Source organism: Sciurus carolinensis, chromosome 17 (assembly GCF_902686445.1).
Source record: "Sciurus carolinensis chromosome 17, mSciCar1.2, whole genome shotgun sequence".
Taxonomy (NCBI): Eukaryota; Metazoa; Chordata; class Mammalia; order Rodentia; family Sciuridae; genus Sciurus; species Sciurus carolinensis.
Window position 1 is genome coordinate 37,510,732 of NC_062229.1, and position 21,245 is coordinate 37,531,976.

The 21,245-nt window shown below is 38.7% G+C and overlaps 1 protein-coding gene across 9 annotated transcripts in view; it reads left to right on the forward strand.

The window, feature by feature from the left end:
* Gadl1 (glutamate decarboxylase like 1) overlaps positions 1–21,245 on the forward strand; it is a 227,745-nt gene that overhangs the window by 110,295 nt on the left and 96,205 nt on the right. For 8 of the 9 annotated variants that reach the window (XM_047532613.1, XM_047532612.1, XM_047532615.1 and 5 more), the window contains 3 exons: positions 746–862; positions 5,957–6,021; positions 6,294–6,375. In XM_047532613.1, the coding sequence (XP_047388569.1) occupies positions 746–862; positions 5,957–6,021; positions 6,294–6,375 (264 nt within the window). The remainder of the gene's footprint in view (positions 1–745; positions 863–5,956; positions 6,022–6,293; positions 6,376–21,245) is intronic. The other variant, XM_047532618.1, reaches the window with a different exon arrangement.

A 21,245-nucleotide genomic window follows, 5' to 3' on the forward strand; every position in this document is an offset into this window, starting at 1 on the left:
GACTGCCATTACCATTCATCTCTGTGTGTGCCCTCATACTCTCCCTTTCCTCCCCCATCTTCCACTGGCACCTGTTCTCTCTGCAAGATGCACCAATCAAGTGTAGGAGGAGGAATAAACATGGCAGGAACGATGCAGGTGCTCTTTTCCAGTACATTCCAGTGAATTTCTCTACTGTAGCACCCATGTGGAAAAGGCCTCCCCACAAGGGTGCCTGATTCTCTCTATTCAAATTTTGCTGGGTTTGTACCCGAACACATTCTTTGTTTTTGCAACCACGCTAACTTTACAAGGAGACAAACAGTCCTGTGTGGTTTACCCACTGAGTGGTTTGTCTTCCAATCATGTTTCTTTTTGTTTTGGAGAAGGGTGACAATGCTGGCACTATGGAGGCCTAAGGTATTCCCCCAGGAAGAAACTGGAATGCGCATACAGAATGTCATTTTGCCTTTGCCGGTGAGGCTGTTTATTCTGTCTGGGCCATGCTTAGAGCACAGAATACTACAGAAGGAAAATGAGAGCAATAATAGCCAGGCTGTATATTGACCTATCACAAAAGACTACTGCCCTCTTAGCATTTGTTGAGACCAAAGTCCACATAGTGTGGAAGTTTAAATACACCCATTGAATTAACCATCTCCTTCACAACGCCGGTATTGATCTCTGGATGCATAACGCTTTGTGTTTCCAACCAACTTTGGTGGTGATGGTGACAGTTCTCTCTGTGTGTGGATTCTTCTCACAGGGGACAACACCATTTCTTGTCTGTGCCACCTCTGGCACCACTGTGTTGGGCGCCTTCGACCCTCTGGATGAAATAGCTGACATCTGTGAGAGGCATGGTCTCTGGCTTCACGTGGATGTAAGTTCACCTGCTCACACACACCTGTCAAACTTCTTCGTCTTTCTGCAGCATGTTCTCAGAACCTAGATGCGAAGCCCCAACTATTTTTAGTTGTGCTTCTAATTTGGGCAAATTAGTATGTCACTTTCAGTGAGGGTTAAAGAGGAAAATTCTAAGACTTCATGGAAACTTTGATTAATTTTCTGGATTTTACTTCACTTTTTGTCCCTCTCCCCAGGGCTGTTTGCCTCCCTGAGTCATTGAGGTGGTTGAAGTCAGAGATACATTTGAGACCATGGAATTAGGAAATTTTGGGTGGAGGGGAAGTGGTAGTCTAATCTGCCTCCTCTTCATTGTGATCTCAAGCCTTCAGATCGCAGTTTCTTCCTTTGTAAAGGGAGATGGTTGATGTGGTTGGTAGAATATCCTCTCGCTCTGAAATGATAAGATTCCAATCAGCCAGAAAAATGTAAAAACTACATTACATAATTGCATGCCATAATTAAAGCCGGCTTTATATGTATCTATCATAGATAATTATTTAAGAGGGTTTGAGATGATTTACATTCTTGTGTAATTTTCTAACTTAAAAGATTGGCTCTTTTTCTAATTAATTTTGTGAGTCCTGGGGTTATTCATAATAAAGTTTCTCTAAAATGAAAGATAATTTTAAATCTACTTATTCAGGAGTTAAAAAGTTGAATTCAACTAGTTGTGACTATTGTTGAGCTTTTTGGTTATCTCTCATTTTTTTTTCTTATTTATATATTTATTTATTTAGTGAGACCAGAACATAACTAGTTTGATTCTACCCAAGAAAAGGGGCATTTAAACATTCTGATGAGACGCTAGGGAACTTCCTTCTGGTAGATGAATGACTCAGATCCTCATCAGAAAAAAATATTTTTTGACTTGGTAAACAGAAGGTGACTGAGCATTTGGGAGACGCAGCTCCATAACATTTTAGAATTCAGATGATTTTATGGTTTCAAAATAAAGTGTAGCTGATATGATGTGAAGGGAATTCCTCCAAAGTTCAAGGTTTTCATTAAGTGTGTGACAATATTTGGTGAAAATAGCAGCATTACGAAGCTCACTAGATGATTAGCATGCCAGTAGCACTACTTCAGGTAGATTATTTGCAACTTTTTAAAATGGGATTTTGTATTTGTATCTGTTCATATTTCAAGTTACATCTTATTGATTTTTATAGACTTAGAAGCATAACAATACATTACGTCCTAAAAGATAATATGAAGTGAGTACTTTTGTAACTGTGGAAATAAGGAAAAACAATTTAATACATCAGCAATTGTACTTGAATATTCAACTCTCATAAAAGAAGCATCAAATATGGATTATATAGTTTATGTAAAACAGAGTAACTACAGCAGTTGTTAAATTGGGAATGATATTAAGAGATTTATGGGGCTTAGAGAGAATTATGATTTGTTCAAAAGAATGAAAAGCTCTCTGGGTTTTCGAAAAATTAAAGGTTGAATTTTTGAAGAAAACACTTTTTTAAGGAAACATGTAAGCCAAATCAGATTATTCTGTTTGCACATAGTAGGTATCTGGCAAATGCCTGTAATATTCAATTAAATTTGACCACGGTCTTTCTGACATTTTAGAGAAATTAATAAGCTCTAACATTGAGAGAATATTTGCCCAATCTTTGTTATTATAGGGGTTCAATCTGTTGGAAACATTTCACTATAGCAATATATAGCTGATCTTAAAAAAACTTCACATACCACAGGAAGTTTATTAATTTTGAAGATAGAATATTAAAAAAATTACAGTAATTGCTTTGACCTACTGGAAATCATCTAAAGAGTATTTTAAAGAGTTTTTCAAATATTAAAACTGGTATTTACTTATCTCTGTTTAAAAATGACATTATGATTACTTATTTGCCTGAGTTTTCCATGAAACTGATTTGCCTTTGCATATATACCATACTTTATTAATTCTATCTTATACTTTTAAAAATGTATTTTTACATCTTTGAAATTGGTATTTTGATGATTTTTCCCCTCAGTGGTATACAAATAATGGTGAATATTTGATAGGTAAAGTTTGGTTAATTATAATGCATTTTTAAACAACTGAATAAGAAAAACCCTAGTCTTGTGAGGATCTCTTCCCTCCAGGACTATCTTTTCTCTGTGAGAGTAAATGGGATTCAAGTCTGACTAGAACGAGGCAGGGCTGGCTCACTCTCCTTTGAAGCAGAGTCCGGTGGCTTCTTTAGGGCCTCATGTTCCCAGCAAGACTTTCTGCTGTCTCCCCACTATCCATTAGGAGTCCTGGGAGACTGTAGCATTGCATTTGAAATCATGGGCTTTAGAGACTGCAGAATCTAGATGCCACTTCTGCTTCTACCTCTCTTTTAAGATTGGTTTCCCTAGTAATTTATTAGCTAGTTGATTAAGGAGAAAAATACGCAAAGTAACATATTGTGGTGCCTGGTATATAGTATTAGCTCAATAAATAACATCTCCAATAGAGATGCAAAATCGAGCTCCTTCATCATTTGAGTGGTTGGCTTGCTGTTCTTGAAATTCTATTGTTAGGGAGTAAAAAAGGAAAGCAAATAGAAGTAGAATATTGGCATCACAAGTTTTATTTGTTTCTCCTTTTAGTTCCTTTTTTTGTGAAATCCATAATTTATATTAGGGATCACTTTTGGTGTTGTACATGCTATAGGTTTTAACAAATGTATAATTACACATATCCCCCATTATAGTATCATACATTTTCACTGCCCTAAAATACTCTTTGATTGATCCATTCATCCCTCTCTCTCCCAGTTCCTAACAACCATTGATTTATATATGGTCTTCATAATTTTGTCTTTTTAAAAAAGGCATAGACAGTCATCTCTCTGTATCCACAAGGAATTGGTTCCAGGAACACAGCAGATCAAAAATATTTCTTAAAAATTGTGCCCATATGGAAGATGTACAGACTTTCCTTCTTGTCATTATTCCCTAGATATTACATTGTAACCATTATTTATATAGCACTTATATTTTTAGGTATTGTAAATAACCTAGAGTTCATTTAAACTATTTGGGAAGACTACCTAGGTTATATGTCATTTTATAAAAGGACTTTGGCATGTGTGGGTTTTGGTATTTGCTGGGTTCCTTTTTGTTCTTTTGAGGAATGAGTTTATGACTGAGCTCTTCCTAACCCGGCCAATGACTTGGTAAATCAGTGAACTAATGCCTTTAAAAAGTGCTAGTATTTAGGGTGTGTAATGGAAGTAAGAGAACCTAATATATAAATCATCTTAATGTTTTGGAGGGTCAAGATCTCAAAATTCAGGACTGGGGACCGACCTTCAGTTAGTAAGCCAGGATAAGATATTCCTAGATGCTGAAGGCAGTTGCTGCGGTAGCCCACCTTAGTCACCCAGGTCCTTTGTGAGGCAGTGAAGTAAGAACACTTATCTGGCAGCCCCTGAGTGTCTTTGGGACTTGTGCACACAATCCTCCAGACACATCAGAGTGCAAAAGCCTTTGGGGACCTCATGGAGTGTTGAAGACATTCGTTCCTGGCATCAGGGCTGGAACTAAGGTCAGACCAGAGATGGTCCTACGACTCAAATTTAAGCACACATTCATTTTTAGGACCACTCACTCTGAGAGTGAGTTCATTTTTAACCTGTATAATTGAGTGATTAACACACCTCAAGCTACTCCCAGTGCTCAAGGAGAGAGTTGCCTTTAAATGGGATTAGAGGTCACGGAGTGCCTTGTGCTGTACTTTTTCTTTATTGGTTACCAGTGACCCCAACTTTGGATGTAAACTGTGAGTCATAGAGATGCCTCATTTCCTTTATCTTTCACATTCATGGTGAATACAATCCTGACATTTCTTTCTGTGTGATATTGTTCTCTACCTATCTTACTAAATTCCATAGTTGAAGTAGGACACCTTTTCTATATCCTCAGAAACTCTTGAACTCACCTCTTGACTAAAGCATATCCATCACCCTCAATTCCTATATTATACTCCCCAATTTGTCCAGTAGTCACCTTTACTAATACAGAATGGGTTTTGGATCCTAGATCTGATTTTATCACCCACGAGACCTTGAACAATTAACCTACCACCTCTGAAATTTAGTTGATCTATAAATATTGGTGATAATAACTCCATCTTCAGGGTGATATTATGAGATTTAAATAAATGTGAGGGCATTCAACCTAGCTCAGGCTAGTTCCGCCAGATTCTTTCATTGCAGTTATCCTTCATTGTCCTACTAAATTAAAATTTGGAAGTCTGCACAATTTTCAAGGATCAAAGTGACTTTTGTATTTCCTACATTGATCGCTCCTCCCTACTTCCTGACCTATTGACTGTGGGACTTCCTTTTATTTCCCCTTTCTCAGCTCCCTTCTCCTGTATTCAGAAAATTTACCTCTCCAGTGAATAATTTCCTTGGAAGTCCCAAGCTTCCTCTCCTTTACTCTCCCACCTTTGATTTGCAAATGTGTCTGAATGCCTTTTGACTGAAAAGATCTTTCATTAAAGGATAAATTGCCACCTAATCATCCTGGTGAACCTTCCATCCACTTTGTCAATAAGGTGCCTCTTTCATTGCTTAGAATTCCAGTCATTAACCTATGACTCACGATACAGGATGAATGTCAAAATGTCAGCTTTGTGAAGACATTATCCCTTTTAGATTCTAGGCTTCAAGTGAGCATGGACTGTCTTTTAAATCTCTCCTTAATGTATCAATGTATTTATGATGTGCCAATGTACATTCTAAGGGTCAATGGGGGCCCATCTGTTGTGAAGAGGTTCTGGTTGCCTAAGTAGAGCCAGAGATTAAAATCCTCTGGGGCTGGGATGTAGCTCAGTGGTAAAGCCCTTGTCTTATATGCATGAAGCTCTAGGTTCAATCCTCAGTTCCAAAGAAAGAAGAAAAAAATACAAGAAAAAAATTTTTCTGGAGTATAAATCTATTAATAGAACACAAAACCAAATACCAAATAACACAGATTGAGATGGTCACTGAGGATTTTCTATGACAACCTGTTGGTAAACAAATAACATGGAAGTAACATTGCTTTGGTTATATAAATATCTCGACAGGCTTCTTGGGGTGGCTCAGCTTTGATGTCAAGGAAGCACCGCAGGCTTCTACATGGTATCCACAGGTAAATGTCCTTTCCTCATTTGCGACTGACTTTTATTTAGGCAAAGGAATGTCTTTGGACCTTGCCCGTTGAAGTGATATTTAGAAAATAGGCAAAAATGAAATCATTGTTTTTCCTAAAACAAAACAAAAAGCTTCTAAAGTCCCCCAGATGACTCAGACAAGGAATCCTGTAGAGCAGTAACTTCTGTGTGAGGACTGAATGTCCTTCTGCCTATGGAAACTAATCAAGTCCCCTTCCTACTCTGTCCCTTTCTTTCTTGAACACAATAGGGCTGACTCGGTGGCCTGGAACCCGCACAAGATGCTGATGGCTGGAATCCAGTGTTGTGCTCTACTTGTGAAAGACAAGTCTGTGAGTTTTCCTTTTATGGTCCTTCTGCATCCTTCTACAAAATTGTCATGTTTATGAAAGGCTTGCCGGTTTTGCTTCTTTTTTGATATCTTGGGCCAGGTGAAGGTCTTTGGGAAATGTTGATAACCATGAAAGAAAAAAATAAATAGGCCGAGATAAAAGATCTAGTGTTTCTTCTCAGGTAATTTTGAGGATTTGATTTAGGTATTATATAATCTCATTAGTTACAGCAAAATGGTCTCTCTCGCCCTCATTTGGATTATATTTTAAAACTCAGTTTTAAACATTGCCAAGACTTTTTTTTTTTCCTTGTTGATTAAGTCTGAGATTTAAGTTGTCTTGAAACTTCTGCTCACTGAGAAAGTGGAACAGATGTGTGTCATACATTAAATTGAATGCTTAATATGCTTAACTAGGGTTTAACAGCCTGTTCACATAGGAAGATGCTAGTTCAGGACTGATCATGGGAGGCTGATTTATTAGGGGATTGCTGGTCTCAAGTGACTGGTATTTAGTTTCTCTGAGCATACTGGGGACAGCTAGAAACTGATCTGGATTACTATGAGGTAAATGGGAGAAGGGTTGAGGTTTCTCTTGGCCCATGATATAAGTTTGGTGTTTTCCATGGGTTAAACAAGGATCCTTGTGGGAAGTGGCCCAGGCTGGGAAGTGCTACTTCATTCTTAGAAATGCCTCCTCAAGATCTGTGTTCTGCATGTGGGTGATCTTTCTCAGCCATCTGTTGATATTTTTTTCTTTGGGGGACTCCCTTTGCCAATGTTAAAGTCATTTTCTGTTTTTAAGGATTTTTTAAAATTTTCAAATAAAAAACTTGAAGTCTACTCTTGCATGTGTTGATATTTAAGATCTTTTAAATTTTTTCAATATGATGTTTGTAAGTCAATGCCCTATGTATTTTGACAGTACCAAATAGAATGTCCATCAGAAACTAGGAAAAAATTTTGCATCTGTAGAAATAGACACCCTCAGGAATGTGAATGTACCTCTAAATCTTTTGTTAGTTTGGTTTTGACCCTTTCAAAATCATTTGCCTTTTTTAATTTAGGTTTTTAAATTGTGGGGTGACTTTATTTACAACCAAAAGGTAGTTTAAGATTACCATATCATTTGCAATTCAAAGAACATAATAAACATAGGTATATACTTAGGACAAGGTAGAGATAGGAGTAAACCCTTCCTTTTGGACTAGATATAAGAACAAAAATGCACCCAGCATACTTCTTACGCCAGACATTTTACATTTGCCATCTCCCTATTCAGCCAACGTGAATTACAAACTTATCTGTTGGTGTGATACTCTTGAGAGTAGAAAATTTAGACCAAAATTTTTATATGTATTCTTTTAAATAACTTGCTTTTATCTACTTTTGAATGGTATTTGAGTGATGGAGCCCAAGAATTGATTTATATGTATGTACAGAAGATAGTTTAAATTGTTCTGAATCATAGAACTCCTTAACAGGGCTTAAAATTTTATTAAAAATATAATTTATTCCTGGATCTCAGTGATAATAATAATGCCTGTGTCTACTCACATGGTAGGAATTGTGAGGTTAGGAGAGTTGCAGTTACTCTGTGAAGAACTGAGCACTTTAAAAATAATGTCTAATTTTTCGATGAAAAGATTGGTTTCAATTTACATGAAATAAAAGTTCAACTACGAGATTTGAAATATGGCAATCAGTTTAAGTTTCATCTTGGCAGTTTTTTGTCTCCTTTGAAACTGGTTTCTGCTTCTACTATTCTTTTTAATATTCACTAATTTGTACCTTCAGTCAACACTAACTGATCTATGTGGACCTGGCATTGTGATGATTTTAGGCTTATAGCAGTGAATAAAATAGATGTATTTCCCAGAGTCAAAGAGTTTATTATCTCACAGAGAAGACAGTGAACAAAATGATCATATTTATTCCTTTAATGGTTATTTTGTCTTTTTTTCCTCCCACCATCCTTTATTTTCCATCATAGTTGTACCTAATGATGGAATTGGTTGTTGCATATTACTACATGCAAACAATATATAATTGGTCCAATGTCATTTCCCCACACTTCCCCCTCCCTCCCTGGCTTTCACCCCTTGGTCCCTTTCCTCTACTAATCTCCCTTTGATTTTCAATGGGGTCCCTTTGACTTTCTTTTCCTTTTCCTCTCAGTTTCCACATAGGAGATAAAACATAGGACTCTTCACCTTCTGAGATTGACTTATTTCAGTTAATCAATTGTTCTTTTGATCCATCTCTGATTGTTCTTTTGATCAGTGCATTAAAGAATGTCAGACACCACTGATCGTAAAACCAACAGCCATTCCATCCCCTCTCTCTTCTTGCCTATCCCCAGATACTCACCAAAGCAGTCTCATCACCAGGTGATATAGAACTGGCTGATGCAATGGAGGGAAAATATGATGAAGGCTTTTAAGAAAGATTTTACTCTGAAAATGAGCATTCTTCTCCCTTATTTCTAGCCTGGATGCAGTTATATCAGAACATGGGGCACTGACATGTACAGAATGGCAGAGAAGAAAAGGAAAAGTGTGGGTCTTGTACCAACATAGGAAGTGCCTCCTTTCAGATATTTTGTGATAAGTGATAATTAAATATCTTTATTGTTGAAATCATCTTCATTTAATCTATTGCTTACGGTGTAATATACTCACATCTGATACAGAGATGAGTATCATGCTTTGATCACATGTAGCTAAGAAACTTAAGATGTTCCAGGTGGAAGGAGCAGTATGTGCAAGCTCTTGCAGAAAGATAAGTCCTTTTTAAATTTTAGAAACTGAAAGAAATTTACTGTGGTAATAATAATGTGAAGATTGACATGGAATGAGACGAAAGCATTAAGCAGTAAGTAGATCATACAGAATCTTAGAAACGATTCGAATGATTTTAGACTTGATCTTCAGAAAATGGGAGAACTTTAAAACCAGAGAGTAATTGGAAATTTGCATTTAAGGCAATAATTTGGAGGCAAGGCCAGATGAAATTGAAGGAAGTTTGGCAGAGTTGATGGCAAGGGAGTTGAAAAAAATGTTGTGAAATTCTAGATATATCTCACGTATCAACTGGACACAGCTGAATTGCCAATTGGATATGGTAGATGAAGGAGAAGAAGGTATCATGGTTGATTCCTTGATTACTTATATGGTAACTGAGTGAATGGTCCTGTTTAGGGAGATGGAGAAGGAGAAGTTTCAAGAGTGAAATATCTTTATTTTTATGTTAACATTAAATTTGAGATTCCTCTGAGATATCTCTTTGCAGCGGTTAATTGAGTCTAGGAAAAGAAGTATGGGATAGAAAAGTCAAATTAAGAAATTATTGACAGAGGTGATCTCTGAGATCATAGAAATGGATTAGATGCCTTGGGAGGAACTTTAGACTGAGAAAAGAAGATGGCCTAGAACTTAGCCCTGAAGAATTTCAGAGTCTAAAGATTGGATAGAAGAGGAAGATCACCTCATGAAGGCTGAGTCAGATTTGTCAGGCAAGTAGTAGGAAGGCCAGGGGAGAAAGATGCCAATGAAATTGAGAGAATAGATTGGGAGAAAAGGCCATACCTTTTCCTCACTGGTCATGATCATGACTCCTCTACATCATGAAAGACAGATTAGCAAGAGAAAAGCGTTAACAAATTTACTTAACAAAAATTTTGTGGGAAGATGTCGGACTAGAGGGCGGCTGCATTTCACGTTGCTCCAGGACGCAAGATTCAAAAGAGGAGATAGTGAGAGACTTGGGACCAACTCAAAACCGCCGGGTGAGTCTCTCCTGTTGGGGAGGCGTCCCGGATGGGGCGGTAGCCCCGGAACGCAGAGAACTTTGTGAAGTGGAGTTGCTCGGCGAGACGCCCCTCCCCCCGCTGGAGCGGTAAACACGGACAACTGGGATCATCATAGAGGAGGCGGCTCAGCACAGCGCTTGGACTCGAGCAACCACTGGGGCTCCAGGCAGCTGCCTGAGGAGGAGCTGTGTGGTGAACTGTTTAGACCCAGAACAACCGCTTCTGAACACCAGGGGGTTGCCCGGAGGAAGAGGAGAAGTCCGGCGGGTCGCTTGGTCTAGGAGTGACTGCATCAGAGCCACAGGCGGTTGCCAGAGGAGGAGCTGCGTGGTGAGCTGTTTGAACTCAGAGCGAGTGCTCCTGAACACCGGGGGACTGCCCGGAGGAAGAGGAGGAGTGTGGCGGGTTGCTTGACCTAGGAGTGACTGCATCAGAGCCACAGGCAGTTGCCAGAGGAGGAGCTGCGTGGCGAGCTGTTTGAACTCAGAACAACTGCTCCAGAACACTGGTGGCCTGCCTGGAGGAGGAGAGCGGTGAGACGCTTGGTCTAGGAGTGACTGCATCAGAGCCACAGGCGGTTGCCAGAGGAGGAGGCGAGTGGTGAGTTGATTGGACTAAAAGCGACCGCTCCTGAACACCGGTGGCCTACCTGGAGGAGGAGCGTGGTGAGTCACTTGGTCTCGGAGCCACCGCTCCTAAACACCCCGGGGGCTACCCCAAGGAGGAGGAGGAGGAACAGGGCGGGTCACTTGGACTTGGAGTGACTGCCTAGGGCTACGGGTGGTTGGCGGGAGGAGGAGACCCGAAGTGAGTTGTTTGGACTCCTAGTGACTGCGTCGGAAACCGGGTGGCTGTCCGGAGGAGGAGGTGTGTGGCGGGTCTCTGGGTCTCGGAGCTATTGTACGGGGCTCCAGGTGGTGGCTCAGAGGAGGGGCTGCATAGCCAGGCGATTGGTGCAGAGCAGGGTCCCAGGAGCTAGGTGGCTTCTTGCTGGAAGAGCCGCACAGAGACACGCCTAGGGGCGGAGCGAAGTTTCCAGGACTGCGGGTAGATTCTCAGGGAGAGGCAGCCTAAGGAGACTCGCCTGCGAAGGGTGAGGCTCCCAGGCCCAGGAGGTAGGTCCGGGCCCCTGGGATCGTTGCAGAGGAAGACAGCCCAGCCCAGGTGGTAGTTGTAGATTGAGGGGAACCTCTAGGAGGGCAACTGACCAGCGAGACGTCCCCACCGAGTGAGTCTTCCCGGCTGGGGGAGGTTTTCCCACAGGGTCGGTAAAACCAGAAACACAGGCACAAACAGGCCTTGCCTCAGCCCGCAGTCTAGTTCCCCATTGGATGACCATTGGTCAACAAGTGGAGGCACCTCTGACCACTAGCAGGGAATATACGCCACCTGAGGGTCACCAACCCTAGAGAGGCAGCTTCTTTGTGGAGCTCTTCATTATCAACCTCCTCCAAGACTTCAGGCTACTGAAGGATAAGAGGGGATATACTAGCAATCTTCAGGGACATTATAAGTTGATAGAGGAAATCTGCAATATCTTAATGACCCACTGATTCCTGAACAATATGAGAAAACGAGGGAAGAAAATGCCCCAAACAAATCTAGATGTTACATCAATAAAATCCAACGACAGCATGGCAGAAGAAATGACAGAAAGGGAGTTCAGAATGTACATAATTAAAATGATTAGGGAAGCAAACGATGAGATGAAAGAGCAAATGCAGGCATTGAACGATTGCACCAATCGACAGTTAACAGAGCAAATTCAGGAAGCAAAAGATCATTTCAATAAAGAGTTAGAGATATTGAAAAAAAACCAAACAGAAATCCTTGAAATGAAGGAAACAATAAACCAAATTAAGAACTCCATAGAAAGCATAACCAATAGGATAGAACAGCTAGAAGACAGAACTTCAGATATTGAAGACAAAATATTTAACCTCGAAAACAAAGTTGAACAAACAGAGAAGATGGTGAGAAATCATGAACAGAATCTCCAAGAACTATGGGATATCATGAAAAGGCCAAATTTGAGAATTATTGGGATTGAGGAAGGCTTAGAGAAACAAACCAAAGGAATGAACAATCTATTTGAAGAAATAATATCAGAAAATTTCCCAAATCTGAAGAATGAAATGGAAAATCAAGTCCAAGAGGCTTATAGGACTCCAAATACACAAAATTACAACAGACCCACACCAAGGCACATTATAATGAAAATACCTAACATACAAAATAAAGACAGAATTTTAAAGGCTGTGAGAGAAAAGAACCGAATTACTTTCAGGGGGAAGCCAATACGGATATCAGCAGATTTTTCAATCCAGACCCTAAAAGCTAGAAGGGCCTGGAACAACATTTTTCAAGCTCTGAAAGAAAATGGATGCCAACCAAGAATCTTATACCCAGCAAAACTTACCTTCAAATTGGACGATGAAATAAAATCATTCCATGATAAACAAAAGCTAAAAGAATTTACAAAAAGAAAGCCAGCATTACAGAACATTCTCAGCAAAATATTTCATGAGGAAGAGATAAAAAACAAAGAAGCAAATCAGCAAAGGGAGGAATTATCCGAAAGGAACTGTCAAATAAAGGAGGAACCAAGATGTGTCAAAAATTTTAAATATGAACCAAATGACTGGGAATACAAATCATATCTCAATAATAACCCTGAATGTTAATGGCCTGAATTCATCAATCAAAAGACATAGACTGGCAGATTGGATTAAAAAGAAAGATCCAACAATATGTTGCCTGCAAGAGACTCACCTCATAGAAAGAGATACCCATAGACTAAAGGTGAAAGGATGGGGAAAAACATACCATGCACATGGACTCAGCAAAAAAGCTGGAGTATCCATCCTCATTTCAGATAATATGGACTTCAAGCCAATGTTAGTCAGAAGGGATAAAGAAGGACATTTCATACTGCTTAAGGGAAGCATAAATCAGCAAGATATAACAATCATAAACATCTATGCCCCAAACAGTGGCTCATCCATGTATGTTAAACAAATCCTTCTCAATTTTAGAAACCAAATAGACCATAACAGAATAATACTAGGTGATTTTAACACGCCTCTTTCACCACTGGACAGATCTTCCAAACAAAAATTGAACAAAGAAACCATAGATCTCAATAACACAATCAATAATTTAGACTTAACAGACATTTATAGAATATACCATCCAACCAAGAGCGAATACACTTTCTTCTCAGCAGCACATGGATCCTTCTCTAAAATAGACCATATATTATGCCACAAAGCTAATGTCAGCAAATACAAGAAGATAGAGACACTACCTTGTATTCTATCAGATCATAATGGATTGAAGTTACAAATTAATGAAAGAGTAAAAAACAGAAACTACTCCAACACCTGGAGATTAAACAATATGCTACTATATGATGAATGGATAACAGAAGATATTAGGAAGGAAATTAAAAAATTCTTAGAGGTAAACGAGAACAAAGAAACATCATATCAAAATCTCTGGGACACTATGAAAGCAGTACTTAGAGGAAGATTTATTTCATGGAGCGCATTTAATAAAAGAAGTAAAACTCAAAAAATAAATGACCTAACACTACAGCTCAAAGCCCTAGAAAAAGAAGAACAGACAACACCAAAAGTAGTAGAAGACAGGAAATAGTTAAACTGAGAGCTGAAATCAACGAAATTGAAACGAAAGAAACAATACAAAAAATTGGCAAAATAAATAGTTGGTTCTTCGAAAAAATAAACAAAATTGATAAACCTTTAGCCACACTAACAAAGAGAAGACGAGAGAAAACCCAAATCACTAAAATTCGGAATGAACAAGGAAATATCACAACAGACAGAACTGAAATACAAAACATAATTAGAAGCTATTTTGAAAATCTATACTCCAACAAAATAGAATATTTTGAAGACATCAACAGGTTTCTAGAGACATATGAATTGCCTAAACTGAACGAGGAGGACATACACAATTTAAATAGACCAATTTCAAGTAATGAAATAGAAGAAGTCATCAAAAGCCTTCCAACAAAGAAAAGTCCAGGACCAGATGGGTTCTCAGCCGAGTTCTACAAAACTTTTAAAGAAGAGCTCATTCCAATACTTCTCAAAGTATTCCAGAAAATAGAAGAGGAGGGAACTCTCCCAAACTCATTCTATGAAGCCAATATTACCCTGATTCCTAAACCAGACAGAGACACATCAAGGAAAGAAAATTTCAGACCAATATCCTTAATGAACATCGACACAAAAATTCTCAACAAAATTTTAGCAAATCGCATAAAAAACATATTAAAAAGATAGTGCACCATGATCAAGTGGGTTTCATCCCAGGGATGCAAGGTTGGTTCAACATCAGGAAATCAATAAATGTCATTCACCATATCAATAGACTTAAAGTCAAGAATCACATGATTATTTCAATAGATGCAGAAAAAGCTTTTGATAAAATACAGCACCCCTTCATGCTCAAAACACTAGAAAAAATAGGGATAGTGGGAACATTCCTTAACATTGTAAAGGCCATCTACGCTAAACCCATGGCTAATATCATTCTAAATGGTGAAAAACTGAAAGCATTCCCTCTAAAAACTGGAACAAGACAGGGATGCCCTCTCTCACCACTTCTATTCAATATCGTCCTTGAAACTCTAGCCAGAGCAATTAGACAGACCAAAGAAATTAAAGGGATACGAATAGGCAAAGAAGAACTCAAACTATCCCTATTTGCTGATGATATGATGGTATACTTAGAGGAACCAGGAAATTCCACCAGAAAACTTTTAGATCTCATAAGTGAATTCAGTAAAGTAGCGGGATATAAGATCAATGCACATAAATCTAAGGCATTTTTATACATAAGCGATGCATCTTCAGAAAGAGAAATTAGGAAAACTACCCCATTCACAATAGCTTCGAAAAAATTAAAGTATTTGGGAATCAATCTCACAAAAGAGGTGAAAGACCTCTACAATGAGAACTACAGAACACTAAAGAAAGAAATTAAAGAAAACCTTAGAAGATGGAAAGATCTCCCATGTTCTTGGATAGGAAGAATTAATATTGTCAAAATGGTCATACTACCAAAAGTGCTATACAGATTCAATGCAATTCCAATTAAAATCCCAATGATGTACCTTGCAGAAATAGAGCAAGCAATTATGAAATTCATCTGGAAGAATAAAAAGCCCAGAATAGCTAAACCAATCCTTGGCAGAAAGAGTGAAGCAGGGGGTATCGCAATACCAGATCTTCAACTCTACTACAAAGCAATAGTAACAAAACGGCATGGTATTGGTACCAAAATAGACAGGTAGATCAATGGTACAGAATAGAGGACATGGACACAAACCCAAATAAATACAATTTTCTCATACTAGACAAAGGTTCCAACAATATGCAATGGAGAAAAGATAGCCTCTTCAACAAATGGTGCTAGGAAAACTGGAAAACCATATGCAATAGAATGAAATTAAACCCCTATCTCTCACCCTACACAAAACTCAACTCAAAATGGATCAAGGACCTCGGAATCAGACCAGAGACCCTGCATCTTATAGAAGAAAAAGTAGGTCCAAATCTTCAACTTGTTGGCTCAGGATCAGATTTCCTTAACAGGACTCCCATAGCACAAGAAATAAAAGCAAGAATCAACAACTGGGATAGATTCAAACTAAAACGCTTTCTCTCAGCAAAGGAAACTATCAGTAATGTGAAGAGAGAGCCTACAGAGTGGGAGAATATCTTTGCCAACCATACTTCAGATAGAGCGCTAATTTCCAGAATCTATAAAGAACTCAAAAAACTCTACACGAAGAATACGAATAATCCAATCAACAAATGGGCTAAGGAAATGAACAGACACTTCACAGAAGAAGATGTACAAGTAATCAACAGATATATGAAAAAATGTTCAACATCCCTAGTAATAAGGGAAATGCAAATCAAAACTACCCTAAGATTTCATCTCACCCCAATTAGAATGGCAATTATCAAGAATACAAGCAACAATAGGTGTTGGCGAGGATGTGGTGAAAAAGGAACACTCATACATTGCTGGTGGGGTTGCAAATTAGTGCAGCCACTCTGGAAAGCAGTGTGGAGATTCCTCAGAAAGCTTGGAATGGAAACACCATTTGACCCAGCTATCCCACTCCTTGGCCTATACCCAAAGGACTTAAAATCAGCATACTACAGAGATACAGCCACATCAATGTTCATTGCTGCTCAATTCACCATAGCCAGATTGTGGAACCAACCTAGATGCCCTTCAGTTGATGAATGGATAAAGAAACTGTGGCATATTTATACAATGGAATATTACTCCGCAATGAAGAATGATAAAATTATGGCATTTGTAGGCAAATGGTCGAAATTGGAGAATATCATGCTAAGTGAGATAAGCCAATCTCAAAAAACTAAAGGACGAATGATCTCGCTGATAAGCGGATGAGGACATATAATGGGGGGTGGGAGGGGCTAGCATTAGGTTTAGGGTTAGGTTTAGAGTTAGGCTAAGGAGAGCGGCAAGAATGAAGGAAAGAAGGACTGTGTAGAGGGAAAAGAGGGGTGGGAGGGGTGGGAGGGGTGGGGGGAGGGGAAAAATAAAATAAACATCATTACCCTATGTAAATGTAAAAAAATAAAAAAAAAAATAAAAAAAAAAAACCCAGAATAGCTAAAGCAATCCTTGGCAGAAAGAGTGAAGCAGGGGGTATCGCAATACCAGATCTTCAACTCTACTACAAAGCAATAGTAACAAAAACGGCATGGTATTGGTACCAAAATAGAAAGGTGGATCAATGGTACAGAATAGAGGACACGGACACAAACCCAAATAAATACAATTTTCTCATACTAGACAAAGGGGCCAAAAATATGCAATGGAGAAAAGATAGCCTCTTCAACAAATGGTGCTGGGAGAATTGGAAATCCATATGCAACAGAATGAAACTAAACCCATATCTCTCACCATGCACGAAACTAAACTCAAAATGGATTAAGGATCTCGGAATCAGACCAGAGACCTTGCATCTTATAGAAGAAAAAGTAGTTCCAGAGCTTCAACATGTCGGCTTAGGACCAGACTTCCTCAACAGGACTCCCATAGCACAAGAAATAAAAGCAAGAATTAATAACTGGGATAGATTCAAACTAAAACGCTTTCTCTCAGCAAAGGAAACTATCAGCAATGCGAAGAAAGAGCCTACAGAGTGGGAGAAAATCTTTGCCAATCATACTTCAGATAGAGCGCTAATCTCCAGAATCTATAAAGAACTCAAAAAACTCTACACCAAGAATGTAAATAATCCAATTGGCAAATGGGCTAAAGAAATGAATAGACACTTCACAGAAGAAGATATACAAGCAATCAACAAACATATGGAAAAATGTTCAACATCTCTAGTAATAAGAGAAATGCAAATCAAAACCACCCTAAGATTCCATCTCACCCCAATTAGAATGGCGATTATCAAGAATACAAGCAACAACAGGTGTTGGCGAGGATGTGGGGAGAAAGGTACACTCTTACATTGCTGGTGGGGCTGCAAATTAGTGCAGCCACTCTGGAAAGCAGTGTGGAGATTCCTTAGAAAACTTGGAATGGAACCACCATTTGACCCAGCTATCCCACTCCTTGGCCTATACCCAAAGGACTTAAAATCAGCATATTACAGAGATACAGCCACATCAATGTTCATAGCTGCTCAGTTCACAATAGCCAGATTGTGGAACCAACCTAGATGTCCTTCAATTGATGAATGGATAAAGAAAATGTGGTATATATCTACAATGGAATATTACTCAGCCATAAAGAATGATAAAATTATGGCATTTGCAGGCAAATGGATGAAACTGGAGAATATCATGCTAAGTGAGATAAGCCAATCTCAAAAAACCAAAGGAAGAATGATATCGCTAATAAGTGTATGATGACACATAATGGGGGGTGGGAAGGGTTAGTGTTGGGGTTGGAGTTGGGTTTAGGGAGGGGGGCAAGAATGGAGGAAGGAAGGACTGTATAGATGGAGGGGAGGGGTCGGAGGGGAAGGGGGGAAGGGAAAAAAATGGCAGAATGAATCAAACAACATTACCCTATGTAAATTTATGATTACACAAATGGTATGCCTTTACACCATGTATAGACAGAGAAACAACATGTATCCCATTTGTTTACAATAAAAAAAAATTTTTTTTGTGGGACATAGGAGCCTTTAAAAATGAGGACTCAAAGGCCCAGGAAAAAGAGAGTGTGTTTATGGCTGAGTCACACGCAAGTGTGAGTGGAGGACGTAGGGTTTAATCTAGTGGTGATAAACTGTGAAAGCTTAGCAAGGTATGCTGATCCAGATCCTTTTTGGCCTCCAGATATGGGGCAGGACACCTGTGGAATGAGGGTCTTATGAACTGCTTTCATAGGTGGTAGGTCAGAGTATTCTTTATCACTTGTTCATGGGAGGAAGGCAGGAGAAGGTCGGAGAGTGACCTCCAAGATGACATATTTTGGGGTTGTGTTCTGAACTCTGACAATGTCATGAGGGATGTGAGTGACTTTCACTCCCCATGTCACAACTTAAGTGCCACCTCTTTAAGGGTTCCAGAACCAACCAAGGTAAACTAACCTCTCCCATTATTCTCTCTGAGACTGTATTTCCCTGCTTTGTGGTACTCGCTACTATTTGTAATTATGATTTCTCATGGCAGATGGTTCCCTCTGTAGAATGGAAGAGGAAAGGGTCTGTGTCCTATAGTCACCCCTGTGCACCCAATATCTAGGAAGTATTCACTGAAAAAGGAAAAAAGAAAACCACATTAAAAATCATGGAGAAATTTAATGATTGATTAAATACATTAAAAATCCCAGAAATATCTGCTTCCATGTCAGCAGTCACTAGGAGTTTTCAGTTTTTCTCCCACCCCAAATTCTTCCTTTTGAGGACTCTGAGATACAATGATTAAACTTTTAATTGATGAGCTCTGTTGCTGGACCCCAGATTGGGCTTGAGTATACCTCTGGCAGTAGTGGATGAATAGTGATTTTAATCTGGACTCACTTCTCCAGGAGATGGAAGGGGTAACTCAAATTAAAAGAAAGCAATTGCTTAGCAAGCTGACTGCTGTTTAGGTGGAAGCTAACTCCCTAATTTGTACCCCAAGCGTGCTGAGAGTGCTGACATTGTTCACAATGCCCATCTTTTGATGACCAGCTGGTCCTGTTTGTGTTTTTAATTTCCTGCATGGAAAGAAGGACTGGTTCAGATACAAAGAATCTCTGGTACTCTTGAAGAGGTACTACCACTCACCGTCTTTGCGTGGTAGGGATGAAAGAAAATCAGGGATTTAAAAAAAATCTGTGATTCTAAATACGTTGACTTCAGATGTAAATGCTGGATCTACATGGCTGTTTTGGATCAAAGACAGTTTTGATGCTTTGATCTAAAATAAAAGGCGATATACTCTAAGAATCAGTTGCATAGATACAGCAAAGTTCAATATCAGCTTTTTGGATTTTTAGTGTTTATTAGAGGGACTTTTTAGTGTTAAAAAACTTGACGCAGGAGAACAGGAAATGTGCTAATCAGAAGATTTTTGAGTGTAGATTGCTCCCCTTCATTTCTACCTACCATCGTCATCTGATTTTAACTTACAAAGCCTTCCTGGTGAACCTAGCAGCCACAGAGAATGCAAATGAGATATTTTCTTTTTCTTTTTTCAGAAAGATCATGTTGACCTTACCTTATGGATTTTTAAAAATCATCTCCAGTTTTACATTTTTTATTCCACAAGTAATGCATGTTAATCATAGATGAGTCAGAAAATTCAGATAAAGAGAAAGATGAAGAAGAGGAGACATAGAACACTAATATCCAAAGATGTCTTTGATGTATCTCCCTAGGCACATATGCCTTAAACGTATACACATTCACTATGCTGAATTTACAAAATTTGCAGCACGTTTTGCTTTTAGCATGCATTTTCTAATTTAACAAAATTGTGAACCTTGTTCTACACCAACATGCATTCTATATAATTTCTAATAGCTGCCTGGTGTTCTGTCATTTTGGTATACTATAATTAACCTGGCTGATGCTTATTACTGACCAATTAGATGATTTGGGTTTTTGGCTATTACAAATTTGGTTGCCATCACTGAGGTTAAATCTTTGTGCAGATCCTCTAATCTCCCATCAGGACAAATCTCCAGAAGTGGAAGAACCATGATTAACTTTCTTGGTGCTTTTTTATTCTTGTTCCATAATTCCCTTAAAAAATCATTTACAGTCCAACTGGCAGAGTTATGTATGTGTGTATGTGTGTGTGTACATTTTAACCTTTGACATTGAAGAGGTACTTATGTCAGTTTGATAGGCAAGATATTTGTTCACTTATAGACACAGATACAAATTTTATCTGTTTTCTCTGTTGACATTTTGGTTTCCCTTCTCAAGCTACTTCTTTGGCTCAAGATATTGACATGCAGTTCCTTGTTACCCAGATTTCAAATGTGAGGTTTTAGAGATAGGATTGCAGTTCTTTTCCATTCATATTCATTTCAGAGGAGGGTCAGAATGTGGACCCAGTTTTCTTTAGAAGGAGTTGGAAGAAGAGGAGTAGGAAATTCATCCAGTACACATTCATTAAGGATGTGCTATGATCATATACTGCACTGCACAGAAAAAAAATAAAGAAAAAACAAAGGTGACTGATGTCATTTTCCGGTGTGGTCCTCCAGAAGGCAGAAAAATTTTGCCTGATTATTATATCTAAGAACTATTTACTACTGAGCCCCATTTGAATTTATTTTCTAAATAGTAATTGAGACTATAAATGACCTCTGTTAGGTGCCATTTAAAAAATTGTCCAAGAAGAGAAAATATATATGGTAGAAACTAGAGCAGATAATGTTTGTTTTCACGAGGGTTTCTTTTTCAGCTCTTGTTTTTCTTCATAGAGTTCTGACAGAACTGCCATTAGATGCTTTGAGAATGAATAATCTGATCACCAAAGAATTTGTTTCCTTTCGTGCCAGAGCATACTCACGCCTTCTCCATA